Source organism: Capsicum annuum, chromosome 7 (assembly GCF_002878395.1).
Source record: "Capsicum annuum cultivar UCD-10X-F1 chromosome 7, UCD10Xv1.1, whole genome shotgun sequence".
NCBI classification, from domain to species: domain Eukaryota; kingdom Viridiplantae; phylum Streptophyta; class Magnoliopsida; order Solanales; family Solanaceae; genus Capsicum; species Capsicum annuum.
Window position 1 is genome coordinate 217,930,373 of NC_061117.1, and position 17,515 is coordinate 217,947,887.

General features: G+C 33.4%; 1 protein-coding gene across 16 annotated transcripts in view; it reads left to right on the plus strand.

Moving 5' to 3' along the window:
- The first annotated feature begins 2,691 nt into the window (after window positions 1-2,691).
- The window catches only part of LOC107878543, a 29,756-nt gene continuing 14,932 nt past the window's right edge, over window positions 2,692-17,515 (plus strand). For 8 of the 16 annotated variants that reach the window (XR_001676893.2, XR_001676899.2, XR_001676894.2 and 5 more), the window contains exon 1: window positions 2,692-2,981. Coding sequence is in view for 1 of the 16 variants with exons in the window: in XM_047415518.1 (XP_047271474.1) it covers window positions 14,041-14,682 (642 nt within the window). In the remaining 15 variants the exon portion in view is untranslated. Of the gene's footprint in view, window positions 2,982-5,890; window positions 10,585-14,035; window positions 15,332-17,515 lie in introns of those variants that run through there. The other 8 variants (XR_001676895.2, XR_007057875.1, XR_001676897.2 and 5 more) reach the window with 4 other exon arrangements.

The window sequence follows — 17,515 nt, forward strand, 5'->3', positions numbered from 1 at the left end:
CAACACCAACAACACCAACACCAACAAGAACAATAACAAGAACAACACCAACAACACCAGCAGCAACAGCAACACCAGCAGCAGCAGCAGCAGTAGCAGCAGCAGCAGCAGCAGCAACAGCAGCAACAGCAGCAGCAACACCAGCAGCAACAACAACAACAACAACAATAGCAACAACAACAGCAACAACCACAACAACAACAACCACAACAACAATACTAATAACGACGTCGTTTTGAAATAAAAAGTAAAACTTTGACAGTGCACAAATATAACCTTTAACTATTTAAAATTGCACAAATATGACCTCTCTCCAAGTCATCCCTTTTAACGATGTGGCACCGTGTGATTGGATTATCTTTCCACAAAGGCGCGAGTGAGACTCACGCATGGGGTTGCAAAATCGGAGGTTATATTTGTTCAGGTTTTGAATAGTTAAAGGTTCTATTTGTGCACTATCAAAGTTTAAGGTCAAAGTTATAATTTGATGTCAAATTTAGGGTCATTTTTATGTATTAGCTTAATATAAAAACATGTTCAGTGCCTGAGTTGAATGTGGAGCTTATAATAGATTCTTTAAATTATCTCTTAATTTTTAAGTTACATAAATAAAATTAGACATTTTTTTAGACAAAAAAAGTATTATATACGAGACAAATAAAATAAATGGAGAGAATAAGATAAAAGATTGATCGAAAACAGTTAAGAAAAGGTGGCTTTATCATATGAAAAAGTAAAACAAGCCAAAATAGAATTCTCATAATTTAGTGAAATAAAACACAATATCCATGAAAAATTAATACAACAATAATTCACATTTCATAATGACGTCCATGAAATGTTCAGTGCCTGTGTTGGATGTGCAGCTTAAAATAAATTCTTTAAATTATCTCCTAATTTTTAAATCACATAAATAAAATTAGATAATTATTTTTAGACCCAAAAGTACTATATGAGAAAAATAAAAATAAAAGGAGAGAGTAAGATAGAACGTTGATCTCAAACACTTAAGAAAAGCTGACTTTATCATATAAAAAGGTGAAACAAGCAAAAATAGAATTCTCATAATTTAGTGTACATAAAAAATAAACATCATGAAAAATTAATACAACATATAATTCACATTTCACAATGATGTCATGAAATACAAAAACATGTTCAATGCCTGAGTTGGATGTGCAGCTTAGAATAAATTCCTTTACTAGTGGCTAGCCTAACTAGTTTAATTTATTGATATTTATTACTCAACATCAGTGATAACATCAAATTCAGTATATTCTCACTAAATGAATTTGAGGAGGGTAAGTGTATACAACTCATATTACTATCTCATATATAAGATAGACAAGCTATTTCTCAATTTAGATAAGGAATAGTAAAAGAATAAGATACAATAAAAATTACCACACCAATAATATTACAGATAAGATTCATCAAGTAATACAACAAATGATATAAAATTCTGAACTGATACTAATACTATAGCCAATAATACGGATAACAAAATCTTCCTACCTACTAGCACTGATGCACTACCTCCTACTATCCTCCTAACCTGATCCGTCTTCTCCACACCTTCCTATCTAGGGTCATGTCCTAAGTAAGTTAAAGTTATTTAATGCCATGCCTAGTCACCTCCCTTCAATATTTCTTCAATCTATTTTTACCTCGCATGAATTCTTCCGTCAATTTTTAATTTATTTATTTACTATAGTAAAATAGATCTTAATTTATTCAACAAATAATTTGTCACTTTGTTCATAACTTACCCTTATTAATAACAGTAATTGTTCCTCAATGCAATTTTCCAAAGAATTGATTTTATTATAGTTAAATAAAAATATAAAAAAAATCACCTAATTGACTTATTTTTCTTCCCTGTTTTTTACTAATCTTATGTCAATTTTTTTAAGTTTTGGTTTTACAATTCAATTTCTAATATAAGTTCTGTAATTTCAAGAATTATATTTATATTAATTTATATGTAGCATCTTTGTGGAGCCGTAAACACCATCTTCCAGAGGGCAAAATATATTTTCATTTTTCAGCAATGATATGTTTGATTTTTTTTTTGTCTTGTCCATATTTGAAATCTACATTGAATCAAGCGAAAAAGGACAATATTATATACTTCTTCCATTCATCTTTATACGTTCACTTTTTTTATTTTAAAATATCTAAAAATATTTGTTCAATTTAAAAAATTAAAAGATAATTTTTTTTTATTTTACTCTTAAATATTAAGTACAATACATCACTAATTATATTTTTCAAAGCAAAAAAATTATTATATCAAAAGAATGATATAGTAAAATTACTTATTTATTTATTTATTATATATATATATATTGATATTAAATATTTATATTTTCGTCCAATATTTATTTTTACTCTTATATCATTTTTAATAATTTTTTTAAGTTAAAAAATAAATAACTAAATGAAGTTAATTTTAGGATATTTTTTTTTATTTTAAAAATAATACAAAAATTTCAAACATATTTTTTTCCTTTTAAATTTTAAATAAATAAGCTAGTATTTTTAGTACTATCTTAATTATATTTATTTTTAGCTATTTATAAACTATTATTGTATTTTATTAAATATAAAAATTAATTAGTTATTATTATATTTATTTATTATTATTTTATTTATTTATTTTTATTTATCTCTTATTATTATTATCTTTTATAAAAAAAATAATTTAAACCCCTCCCTTATCTGATGTAACTTTTTCCTCAAATTTTTCTTATTTAAGGGCTCTTCTTACTCCATACAACCCAGAAAAAAAAACAAACGTACTATTACTGCCTACACTGTATTAGATAAAAGAAAAACAGAGTGAACACCAGACAGAGAGAATATCAGTAAAATCATCAAACAAAAATAAAACAGAGAATGAATATCAGTGAAGTCGAGTTTGGGTCACATTCAAATTTCCGAAAGCGATATTCAAAGTTTCTGCTTCATTTTCATCGCAGGTTCCTTTTAAATCCTGTATTTTATTTTATCAGTTTTGTTATAAATTGAACCATAACATGATTATTTTTTAGTGGTTTCATGAATTGATATTGAATGAGTTTGTTGTAATGTTTGTATCTTGTATATATTGTAACAATGAAAAGAAACTAATATTATGAATGAAATATCTTATTTTTCATCTGTACATGACAACAAAAACAGAGTAAAATATTGCTTATATGTTAATTTGTTATATTTACAGCACAAATACACTGCACTCACTATTTACACTGTATTTTTCTCTTCACAAATACACACATTTTTTTGTTCCTTCCTTTCACACTACACAGGCATGAACAAAAAGAGTAAAACAGTGAAAAGAAATTAAACAGAAAAGTCAGCAAGAGAGAAATAAAAAAAATATAAAAATAAAAAATCTGTCGTGCAATCACCCTTGCCGGAACTGTTCCCTCTCCGGAATGTGGCATCTGTTTCCTAAATCAGATCGAGAAACCACCAAAAATCATCACCCATCAAAATCGACCCAAAAAATCGACCCATTTTTGGGTCAATTTTGTCCGATTCTCACCGGAATCGCCACTGAAGGACCCCCTTTTGCTCCAGATCCGGCAAGGACCACCAGATCCAACCTTTCCTTGTCGGAAAATCCATCGAATCCGATCACCTTTTCCCAATTTGTCATCGCTGCTCCGCCAGCCGGAAACACCCACGCCAGCGACACCACCCTTCACAGGCCACCACCGCCGTCCCCCCTACCCCTCTCTCTTTCTCATGAATTCCGGCCAACCATGGCCACCTTCGGAGCAAACAGCACTGCCGCTACCAACAACAGTCGTTAAACTTATGAAACTGATTTTAATTGTGTTTATTTTTATATTCTTAAACTTTATGTATTGTTTATTTTAGGTTTTATATTTAAGTTGGCTTACTTGATTTGATTTTAAATAAAAAATATATCAATTTGGTAATTATAATAAAATTAAAAATAAATATAATTAGTTCTGGTGTGTATATTTATATTATTTTGTTACTTTTATCTTATTCTATTTTTATTTTTATTTTTATTTTTATTTTTATTTTTATTTTTATTTTTGTCACTAATTAAGGTTAATAATTATTTGTAGACTAATATCACTTTAAAATTTTTTTTGCTAAATTTTTATTATTAAGTTTAAATGGCATTTTCGAATAGATAAAATTATTTTCAAATCTATAAGCAGCAAACCAACGCCTTTAACGCTAAGCTAATTTTAGACACGTTTAAAATATTCATCTTAATTAAGAATGCGGCATACGCATTTTTCTGAGATATTTAAAATAATTCAAGAATATAATAATGCACCTTGGCAAATATTTTTCTAAAATTAACTTTCATCGATTTACTTAATATAAGATAATAGACAAGTTTTTGATATAATAAAAATGAGCAAATTTAGGCCTTAACAAAATTTATCAAAATAATTTAAATCAAGATAAGTCAATAAAAACGATCGTGCTAGAACCATGGGACTCGAGAGGTGCCTCACACCTTCCCCTCGCTCAACAGAATTCCTTACCCAGTCTTCTGTTTTCGCAGACCAAATAATTGTCATTTCCTTTTGATTAGGGATTCAATTAGGTGACTTGGAACACCATAACTCAATTTCAAGTAACAACTCTGAAAATGATAAAAATAATCCCTATTCAAAATCGTCACTTTAATTGGAAAACCCTTCGACTTCTACCCATCGGCGAAAAAGAGGTGTGACATCTCTAACGACTCTGCTGGGGACTAATAAGAATTCGAGCTTTTAATATTGACTTATACTTGCTTTAATTATTTATATTGTGTTTGTTCGCCTTATGTGCTACTTGTCACTTATTTACTACTTTGATATTATTGAATTGTATTATAAATTATCTTCTTTCGCGCATCCTCCTCTTAGTCTCTGAAATAGGATAGAAGGAATGCAGTGTACACACCTTACTTTCTTTTTGAGATAACCGAAGTGTCAAGACACCTGGTGAAGGATTATAGTCACACATGTTAGGCAGGGTTCGAATCGGTAATGAAGGTGGAGTAGCACTGCTACCAATAAGTTGTCCCTCCGCGCCTCCAGTGTTCGCTCGAGTAAGCCAGTCTAGACACCTATCCCTATTAAGCTAAACTTAGAAGAACTGAAACTCAGAATTTGGTTATCCCTATTAAGTTTTGCTTTATTTGCATCATATGCATTTGATTTAGCGAGATTCGGCATAGTGGCCGGGTCTGTCTAGGACAGGTGTCCCTCTTTATAATGACCAACATGTGCATTCTACGTGCTCTTTAACATTTATTTGAAAGGTCATTTGATTTTTGACCGGCTTATAGGCAACTTGGCAAAATGCAAGAAAATATTTTTTTCCTCAAATCTAATAAATCATTTTTCAAAGGAATTTAAAAATTCATATAGTTTTTAAGGTCTTCATGAACTACAAAGGTCTGATTCTCACTATTTAGCGGGATATGTAGGAAACCCTTTTTCGGGGTACAACCCTATCTTTTGAAAAATAATTCATAGATTTAATGAAAAATATTTTAAAAATATGATTACTTTCATAACTATTTTTCTAATCTTCAAGTCCAATTTTTATATATCTTAATAGCCCTAAATCTTTAAGGATCATGATGCTAAGTTTTTACAAAATAAAAATATATATAAATCTCAACAGCCCTGAACCTTTAGGGGTCTTGAGACTGAGTTTTGTATGACATATATATCACGAACTACACACACCTGATTCTCATCCTAATGAGATACGTAGGCAGTCCTTCTAGATTCGGTGGTCTTGAAAAAAATTAAACTCTGACACATTAATTTTCTCCAAAATCAAAATAGTATTACGATGGTTGGTTTGTGGCTAAGTTGACTTTTCATCCATGCTACAGAGGTTCAAAGAAAAGAGAAAGATGACCCGCAAAGAGTGTGTGGGGTCTGATAGTGAGTAAGAGAAAAATCAGTTGATTTCGCAAGAATTAGCATCAATGGAAGAAAATAAGTTATTGAAACAACAGATAGAAGAGATGTACCAAGCTTGGTCGAATGGACAAACCGCGCTTTCCTCAATCCCTAGACTTTCGAATACGAATAATCCAAATTCCGCCTAAGCTCAAACTGGCAATCCATTTTTCCCACCTGGATTCAGCCCATATGCTAATGTGTCTGGTGCTGCTGGTACTTCTATCATGCACCCACTAAATTCATATGTCTCAAACAACCCATTTTTACTCCTGTAGCACCAGCTACTGCGGGTCCTCAATTGACAGTACAAAAGAATATGGGTGGACTAAGTCAAGATCAATTATATCCTCTTTAAATGACTTTCAAACCCCCAAATCCACATTATCATGCTCATCAACATGATTCTCCTATCGTGATTGAGAAGATTGTTAAAAGTGAAGAGCAGGAAGAGATGGCCAAAAAAGTAAGAAGCTTAGAGCAGAGTATGAGAAATATGCAAGGATTAGGAGGACCAAAAAGTGTTTCATACAAAGATTTATTTATGTTTTCTGACGTTCATTTGCCGCTAGGGTTTAAAATACCAAAGTTTGACAAGTACGAAGGGCACGGTAATCCAGTGGCATACTTGAGGCGTTATTGTAACCAATTAAGAGGTGCCGAAATTAAAGAAGAATTACTCATGGCTTATTTAGGTGAGAGCCTTTCGAGTCTAGCCTCAAAGTGGTTTATGAATCAGGACATCAACAAGTGGAGTAATTGGGATGACTTGGCTAACGAATTCGTGCAACAATTTCAGTACAATTTGAAGCTGATTCCTGATGAGAAATCCCTGACTAATATGAAGAAGAAGAAGAACAATGAAAATTTCAGAGAGTATGCGATTAGATGGCATGAACAAGCTGCTAGGGTGAAATCGCCAATGAAAGATGAAACATACTATCAACACTTGTTACCTGCATTAGGCAAATTATTTATTGAGGTCTTCTGAATGGGAGAAATGATAGAGGATAGAATTAAGACTGGTCGCATTGTGAGTTTTACAACATTGAAAGCGACCACTCAAGCAATTCAGAAGGGTTCATGAAATATTGGAGGGAAGAAGAATGAGGAAAATGTAGCTGCTATTGTAGCTAAACAACGTTCACGTCAAAGAAGACCACGTCGCCGTTACCCTTAGTCTCAATCCCAAGTTCATGCCCAAGCTCCACATAATCACTCCCAAAATCCAGTATACTCCATTGCCCCACCTCCATATCCAGTATATAACGCACAACCACATGTTAAATCCCCATCTTACCCACAATGACATGCACTAACTCCTTAGAGTCATCCTCTAATTCCACAAATATACCAAAGCCTTTCTAGGCCTGATTTTTTATTCAAACCAAACAATGAAATAAGGCAGAAGTCGAGGGATAGTTTCACACCAATTGGAGAGTCATATGCCAAATTATTTCAGAGATTGGTACAGTGGGGCATGATCACTCCTCTTATTGGGTACACTCCTAATCGGCGTTCAAAAAATTTTGATCCTAATGTACGATGTGCGTATCATTCTGATATTCAGGGTTATAGTACTGAAGAATGTCGAGATTTGAAAAGAGAAATTGAAAATATGATTCAAGATAAATCAATTATGGTGTAGAACATTGACAGTGAGGAAAGCTCTAGTCATGCTGATATGCAAACCAGTGGCTAAGATGTCAAGCTCAGCAATTGGGAAGTCACTCCTCTCCTTGCTAGAATGAATGTTTAGTAGTTTGTTTTGTTTTCCTTTATGTTTTTTGAATCATTTCAAGATTGTAGTTCTGAATCTATTTTGTTTTGCTTCTTTGTCGTCTTTGTTTAAACCTTTTTATTTTTTCTTTCTGTGAAATGTGGTGTCCCTTACTGTTTTGCCTTATTTTAAGTTTGTTTGTATTTTTTTATGCAATTCATTTTATATTGATTCTAGTGCTATAACATGCATGTAAAATTTTCAGCCAGATCATAAAATTCAGTTTAATCATGAAACATTGAATTAAAGGGCTAAAATTAAAAGAAAAAGACATGAAAAATAGGTAGATTATTAAGACATTTGGTGACCATGTTGAAGCCTTCTTTAAAAATTAATGCAATTATTTTGAGAATCACAAGAATAACTTGGTCATTAATTGAAAGACATGTCTCAATTAGGTCAAATAGTAGATGCGAGATCCTTATTCAAGAGAAATAGAAAGTTAATCAGCTCCACGAAAGCATGAGTCATTCAATATAAGGGATGTACAACAAAGGTGGAGTTGTAGGTTTGACAAGTGTAAAAGACGAAGTGGCACACATGCTCAGTTAAAGTTAGTGTTGTTAAAGTGTCATACATGATCTTCATCTCCCACTTTCATATTGCATGTTATGTACTTATATTTTCAAGGATTGATATGACGAAGACATTTTATTCTGCTATCCAAATATTTTGTCATCCTTTGTTTACCTTGTCACACCCCTATTTTTCACCGCATCCAACCCCGCTAGGAAATTTGATTTTAGAAAAAATGAATTTTTCCAATTAAAGTGACGTTTTGAATAGGGATTATTTTATTTACAGAGTCGCCACTTGGAATTGACTTTGGGTGTTCCAAGTCACCTTATTGAATCACTGTTCAAAAGGAAATGACTCTTTATTTTTGGTCTGGAAACTAGAAATTCAGATAAGAAATTCTGTTGACCGAGGAAAAGGTGTTAGGCACCCCTCGAGTTTCGTGGTTCTAGAACGGTCGCTTTAATGACTTACGTCTGGCTTAAATTAATCTCTTGGATACATAATATTTGTTAGTCTAAAAGTTACTTACGTCCTACTTTGAATTTATTTTAAATTATTTAATTATATTAATGCGTGGTTTGCCAGTAGCAGTACTTTCTGGTCATACCACAAGTTTTGATACATTTCTCGCGCCTTTGAGGCCTTTATGGATCGTCCCATTTTTTCAAGTTTAGATAAGCACCTAACAGGTTTAGAATCTACCCAACTCAGTTCAAACGGCTTCAAATGATATATTGAATTATAACAAATTGTCGGTAGCAGGGCTTTCCAACTTCATCGTTAACTTTCACTCATATTAAACTTTTTAAATTTCCTTTCGGTCAAGAAATTGAACTTATTCTTTTAATAATTATTCTCTCATTTACATACAATTTTATAATTTCTTAAACCATTTATATTTGTCTATTATTATTATTATTATCGACCAAATCATACTCCTAATGATTCAATTAGATTACAAAGTAATGAGGATCTCAAGAATAAAATCCGACTTCATTCGTCATCAATTTCATATATTCATCATCCAATTTATACGATAAATATTATCAAGGTCGATAATAATAGTAGACAAATATAAATGGTTTAATAAATTATAAATATTATCAAGGTAACACAAACTTTAAATAGATACATCCAATAAAATAATAAGGAAAATTGAATGAAATATTATAAAAAAAAAAATAGCAGAGACAAATTCAAAGGACCACTAATTTAATAAATTATTCGTAAACCCATTTGGAATTTCATCCTGTATTTTCCCTTTTCTTTCTTTCTCTTTCCCTTTTTTTAAAAATCTTTTCTTTCTTTTTTTCTAATCTCTCTCCACCAGGTCTCTTTTCGTTCCACCCCACTTTCTTTAACCTCTTTTTGTGTTCTGTGTTTCCACCTTTTTTTTTCTGACGATTTCTTCTTTTCATTTTACAATCCGAGTGCGAGCGTTATGCGCTTTTTTTCTTTTTCTAATTAAAACTTTTTTTTCTTTTTGTTGCATGCATGCATGCATGAGTCATAACTTATAGTTTATAACACAACTACGTCGATTGCATATCAACTGAATGTGATGTTGTAAGAAAAAATCTAGCACATACATCTAATACATTAATATTATCTTAAAGATTAATCACTATAGGAGAAAAGAAATCCAATAACTAACCCAAGATAAGAAGCACTCGCCATCTCATACGTATTGCAAAAAATAATATAGAAACATTTAGAAAAAAAAAATCTCACCCAACCTTCAATTAATTCCATAACGTATAATACAACATCTCACGAATTATTCAAAGCTAAGGTGACAATTGGATTTTATGCATGTCATTATACCAAACAACTTACTTTAAATTTATCCACATAAAAAGGGAATATTCCTTATGTTGAAACATTGTATATAAAAATGAACAACTTAACATGGGAATCAAATCTCGCCTAATCACGATGTTACATTGTACAAAGAAGAATTGAGGTTTACCTCTAGAAAAGATAACTCACAAACAAAGTCAATGTAATTTACTGATTTAGGAGCCACGACCATGAAACCGTGAATTAAAACCTCGAAACTTTCACTTTTCCTTTCTGGTGAACTATTTTCCCCCCCTTTTGTTTTTCTTTCTATGGCTTGATGTTTTTCAATAGTGTTGTCTTCTCTTGTAGCCTTTCTCACTGTCCGTGTATGTGTAATATAAATAGTGTTGGGTGAGGGAGTTGTGTTAAGTGTGTGTGCATGGAGGAGAAAATTGTGGGAAAATGGGGTAATGGGTGTTGGTTATGGGAATGGGTAGTTTAGGATAAATTTTTCCTTTTTTTTTATTTTTTTTCCTTTTAATTAGTATTTTAAATAAAATAAAAAATGATAAAATCTATTCAAAACTTATAAAATACAAAATAAGTTAACAAGTTAGTCTTAGAAATATGATTAAGAAATATTAATATCACTAAATTCTTTATTAAAAGTTGAAAGAAGAAAACAAATATAATTTAGAATTTTTTTCTAAAAATAAATAAATAAATAATAAAATAAAAATTTAGTTAAAAATGTGACTCTATTTTTGTAGTTTTCAAAACTTTTAAACAAACCTTGTAAAATAAGATAAACTTAAAATATCTAATGTAGACCTAAAAAAATAAAAATAAATTGAACACTAAAATGACATAAAAATGTTAGGTTTGGTAAAAAATTAGGTGTTTACAGAATGCCCCTCTTTGCTTGAAAATATGGAGAATTTTCAAGCAAAGAAGTAAACATGACTAATTTTAGCAAAGAAGTAAACATGACTAATTTTTTGGCCCAACCATTTATTCAAAAGTAATACGTAAGTTAGAAAGCAATGTGACTGAGCCCTAGCTTTGGGTAACTTACATATCTCGGGTTACAAGAGGATCAGGTCACATATAGTTCAAGTGGGTGTAGGAATGAATGGGTGAGTTGGAGAGTCGAGTTCGTCGATTTTTCGGTCCGTGGCTCCTTTTATTACATCAGAAAAGAAAAATGAAACTAGAAAGGAGATACACGATCTTATCTATTCTATTGTCTTGATTGTCTTGCTTCAGATCTTCCTCTTGGATCTTCAGTTATCGCCTCACCTTTTTCTGGTGGGTACCTTGATCTCAGATTTTAATCTTGAAGTTAGGATTTGAGACTTGAACATGAAACTTGGATTGAGTCATTGACACTCTACCAAAGGATAGTTTATAGAATACTTTGCATGTTTGTTTTCTTGATCAGAAGACATGAAGATGACTCCTGAGATGTTAGGCAGCTACAGATGCAAAGCGGACTCTAACTATCTTCAAACTGGTCATTCTTCTATGTTCTGACCGGAGGCGAAGTTTCATTCTCAGCATCAAACATGTACTTTGCAGAAAAACCTGCAAGCCATCAAAGAAAAACAAAACAAAGCGAGCAAAATTTTCTGCCCCAGTTTGCACTAGAAAATTTTGTGAGTTATAAAAAAAACTATAAACTAATTAAAATAAATAAATAAAATGAATAAATGAAAATGATAAAAATTTAGGCTAGGTACGCGATAAAATAAGATTCCTATTCTCAATAATGCAGCCAAAGGAAGTTATGCCTTATGAATGCATAAAAAGGAGTTAGAATATTTACTTCTTAAAATGCGACTAGGGATTGTCGTACCCTATGAAGACATAAAGAAGAAAAATAGGAAGGTTTGTTTCCTAAAATATCAACTAGGTGATACATGTAAGACCACAAGGATGGATGTGAATGAGTGTATAATGAATCTGTCCAAGGAAGTGCACAAGTGAAGTGTAAAAGAGGGCCTAAACACACTAAAATCAGCCCACTTCTTGCACTTGATGGGCACCTCACCCTTGAGGGGTATTATGGATATTTCACACTATTTTTGTAATATCTATAAATAGAACCTTTTAGGGTTTTATTAATTAGACTTTGATGATAATGAATGTTGTATAACATTGAAAGACAAGTCCTCTCTCCTTGAGGCACAAATCCAAAACTTGTAACTAGGGTGATACTAGGGTGGAATCACTAGTGTTGCATTCTTGCTTAGAATGTTGGGTGCTAGAGGAGGTTGAGGTCTCTCTTGTGCTCACCGAAGAGAGTAGGTGTTCCTATTAGCATTATATTAAGGGTCTAGGTGCTTGAATACACTTAGGTTCTTAGTTTATGAGATAGTGTATGTCACTCTGTCTATCCTTTCTATTCTTGCAATCTTGTAATGTTTGTATCTCGTATTGTACCCGTTTGTGTTGTTATTGTTCCCATTGTTAAGTTCATCTTGTTCTTCACATTCTTGTTGTTAATCATAGCTTGGGTTGGCTGATTTGGTGTTGAAAACACCCCTTTCTATGTCGTTATTGTGTAGTTATAGCGAATCCGAGAGAGGTCTCCATTTAGTCCACGATTTGTTATGATTTGTGAACTGCTTGGAGTGTGTTTCATGTTTCCATTGTCATTCTCGTATCATTTGGTATCATAGCATGGCTTGATCTTGTTCCTACAAGATCAAATCTTAGGCTAGCTCACTTGAAAAAATAAAATTGAAATCTGAAAATTTCAGAAAAAGAACAATCTGTCCATTTTGTGTTCTTGGCAAAAAATTATGTTTTTGTTGTGGCTTGGCCGAGTTTTTTACTTGTCTTTATTGTCTCTAAGTGTTAGTTTTGTTCCTCACTAACACATTGAGTCTATATCTTGATTTGAGCTTGTGTTTTGATGTTGTTATTGTGAACATAAGCTTGATCCATTGTTGTTAAACATTGTTGTGGTAGGCATTGTTGTTGAGAAATTTGATTGGCCGTGTGTTTGATTGTTGTTGAAAGGAGTGTTGTTGTTGTTATTCTTGGTGAATGTTGTTGTTGTTCTTGAAGTTCTTCACAACCTTCATCTCTTGTTAAAACTGAAGACACAACACTAAAGAGACTTGGCCGTTTGTTATTGTGGATTGGAGTTGGCCGTTGGAATTGTTGTTGTTCTTGAAGATTGTTGTTATTGTTCTTTGTGTGGTTGTTGTTGTTCTTTAAATTCTTCACCTTCCTTCATATTACTTAGAACATAAAGTAAATGATAGATCCTAAAAGGTGAAGGAAAGAGGTGTAAGTAATTATTAGTCTTGAAAGACCCCCAACGACCAAAAGACTTTACATCACTTCACAACCACTTTCCGATGAAACAAGGGTCCATGTTTTAAGGAAAAGTACTACAAAAGTCAAGTCTTGAAATTTGAAACTTGAAAAAAGGCTCCAAGACTTATTCTTCCCTCCTTAAAACAAATTCCACCAATCCAAATTAAAATTAGTTCAAACTTGAACTTTGGAAATTTTTTTTTGTAGAAACCACAACCAATATGTGGCTGCCATGTCATCAAGTTACTGTTCACACATCTAATTTTGGCTCAAATTTCAGATTTCTTAGTTTCCTTTTGTTGTTTCTTAGTTTCAATTTAGTTGGTTCCACTACTAATAGGCAAACTAGTACTCATCTACTAGATTGTTAGTTAGTGTTTGCGTTCGTTCATTTGTGTTAAGCGTTTGTTGTGTGCTTCTCTCTTTTGTGAATTCGTTATGTCTTGTTGGTTCAAGTCCGTAAATAAATTTTCTTTTGAGTCAACTCAAACAAAAATCTATTCTGGGCAAAGATAGACTCATCCCTCAATCACTCACAAAGTACAAGCTAGTTTTCAACACTTGTGAAACCAAGTGTGAGGTACAAATCGAGAGTAAGAGTGTGGTGAGACATTTTTGAGCTAACAAGTTTGTTTGTTTTATTGTTAGTTGTTGTCTTTTCTTTTAGGTACCATGGCTGCCACCAATCTCGATACCACGTTTGACCGCATCATCGACTATATTGAAGAAATAAAATGGCACGTGGAAAGGCTATGCCAATTGCTACCTAAACTTATCCCACAAAATCTAACTTCCCTTGTCCAAACACCTTGTGACGAGATATTCCAGAAGGAAGAGGTGGGATACCTCGACCCACACCAAGGTAAAGACGAGATTGAAACATCTTTGGTATGTGATAGTGAACTTACAGAGAGCGAAACACTTGCTAGTTTCAAATCTGTCCGTGAGATAGATCATGCTCTCTTTAGGTTTAATGTCTTATTTGAAGATGATATAAACACTCCTAATGAACCTACTGGTGAAAATGATGGTATAGCTTGCGTTGAAGGCTATAGCCGATATGCTAACCCACTATGGTGTGACAACATTCCTCCTAAAGATGAAAATCTCTTCTTGGAAAATGAGAGTACTCTTATAGGCAAGGAATCTGTAGTCTTGAAAATGAGCACTCTTGGTATTACTCTTGGTGTGCATGATGGACAATTTACTCTTAAATGTAGTTCACTACTTGAGCATGTGAATAGTGTGCTTAAAAATTCTCAAGTTAGTGATAATTCTATAGAATTAATCTTGATAATGCACATGACTCTTTGAACATCATGTGTGGTAAAAGCATTGCAATTAGTTTTGTTCATAGATACTATGTGTATGAAAATGTTTTTGTGTGTGAATGTGGGAGTGACATTCTAGGGGAAGGAAGGGATAGCCTTGGCTAATTTTTCCATTTGATCCTGGCACCCTCTTGGAATGTGGAAATCTCTACACTCCCCACTTAATGCTTGGTCAAGATGACAAGCAATTTTTGGTTGTGGGTGCTAATGAAGTAAGACAAAGTTCTTCCGTATCTCTTTTTGTGGATGATGACCGTTTTCTTTTTGTCTATTTTACTAAGCTTTTAATGTTCAACACAAAGGACCTGTGGATATACTCCAAGTTTTTCCCTCCCTCGGCATGGATGTGTGTATTTTTCTAACTCTAACCCCTCATATCTTGAGGATGTGTGCTTGTTGTCTTCTCTTGATTTTGCGAGGTACGGATTTGAGGTCGAATCCTTTTCAAGAAGGGGAGGATGATATAAGTACGACCACGAGTATGAATGTGAATGACTACATAATGAATCCATCCAAGAAAGTGCACAAGTGAAGTGTAAAAGAGGGCCTAAACACACCAAAATCAACCCACTTCTTGCACTTGATGGGCACCTCACCCTTGAGGGGTATTATGGATATTTCACACTATTTTTGTAAGATCTATAAATAGAACCTTTTAGGGTTTCATTTATTAGACTTTGATGATAATGAATGTTGTATAACATTGAAAGAAAAGTCCTCTCTCCTTGAGGCACAAATCCAAAACTTGTAACTAGGGTGATACTAGGGTAGAATCACTAGTGTTGCATTTTTGCTTAGATGTTGGGTGCTAGAGAAGGTTGAGGTCTCTCTTGTGCTCACCGAAGAGAGTAGGTGTTCCTATTATCATTGTATTAAGGGTCTAGGTGCTTGAATACACTTAGGTTCTTAGTTCATGAGATAGTGTATGTCACTTTATCTATCCTTTCTATTCTTGCAATCTTGTAATGTTTGTATCTTATATTGTACCCGTTTGTGTTGTTGTTATTCCCATTTTTAAGTTCATCTTGTTCTTCATATTCTTGTTATTAATCATAGTTTGGGTTGGCTGATTTGGTGTTGAAAACACCCCTTTCTATGTCGTTATTGTGTAGTTGTAGCGAATCCGAGATAGGTCTCCATTTAGTCCACGGTTTGTTGTGATTTGTGGACTATTTGAAGTGTGTTTCGTGTTTCCATTGTCATTCTCGTATCACTAGGGGATGACGCCCTATGAAGACGAAATAAAATATTAACTAGGGGATGGCACCCTATGAAGACGGATAAGAAAAATTAGGAAATAGTGTTTCCTAAGATGTCAACTAGGGGATGGCGCCCTATGAAGACAAAATAAAATGTCAACTAGGGGATGACACCCTATGAAGATGGATAAGATGTCAACTATGAAGACGAGATAAGATTTCAACTAGGGGATGACGCCCTATGAAGACGAATAAGAGTCAACTAGGGGATGCCGCCCTATGAAGACGAGATAAGATGTCAACTAGGGGATGATACCCTATGAAGATGAATAAGATGTCAACTAGGGGATGTCGCCCTATGAAGACGAATAAGATGTCAACTAGGGGATGGCGCCCTATAAAGATGAGATAAAATGTCAACTAGGGGATGGCACCCTATGAAGACGAATAAGATATCAACTAGGGGATGTCGCCCTATGAAGATGAATAAGAAAAATTAGAAAATGGTGTTTCCTAAGATATCAACTAGGGGAAGGCGCCCTATGAAGGTGAATAAGATGTCAACTAGGGGATGACGCCCTATGAAGACGAATAAGAAAAATTAGGAAATGGTGTTTCCTAAGATGTCAACTAGGGGATGACGCCATATAAAGACGAATAAGATGTCAACCAGGGGATGACGCTCTATCAACATGAGATAAGATGTCAACTAGGGGATGACGCCCTATGAAGACGAATAAGATGTCAACTAGGGGATGACGCGCTATGAAGACGAGTAAGATGTCACTAGGGGATAGCACCCTATGACAACGAAATAAGATGTCAACTAGGGGATGCCGCCCTATGAAGACGAATAAGATGTCAACTAGGGGATGACGCCCTATGAAGACAAGATAAGATGTCAACTAGAGGATGAAGCCCTATGAAGATGAGATAAGATGTCAACTAGGGGATGGCGCCCTATGAAGATGAATAAGATGTCAACTAGGGGATGACGCTCTATGAAGACGAGATAAGATGTCAACTAGAGGATGACGCTCTATGAAGACGAATAAGATGTCCACTAGGGGATGACGCCCTATGAAGACGAATAAGATTTAGGGAGTTTTGTTCCCTAAAGAGTACTCAGGAGATGTTTTACCTGTTGAGGTAAGTGAGATTTTTTTTATTTTTTATTTTATTATTTTTTTATTATTATAATTAATTTATTTTTATAAAAAATATGCCCTAGTTTTGGATGAAAGGAACTTTGATTTTTTTCTTTTTTGTAATGCCGCAGTGTTATACTTTTCAGGGATGTAAAAACTTTTATTCAGCGAGACCGAACTCTATTATAGGATTGCCTACGTATTTTGCGTAGCAAGAATCAGGTCTAACGTAGTTCACAAGAATATAATATTTTTTTTTTTTTTGAAAGTATGTGCTTTGTAAATATCTGGAGAATGAAAGAATGAAATTAATTCATTTCTTGACTTCAATTGGTACCAAAAATTAGAATTATGCATAGGAGTCACCTCAAATTACTTTCAACTAAGACACCGAGGTCAACTCAAAAGTAATCACTATAGTACCGGTTCCAAGCCGGTCCCCCCCCCCCCCCCCCCCCCCCCCCCCCCC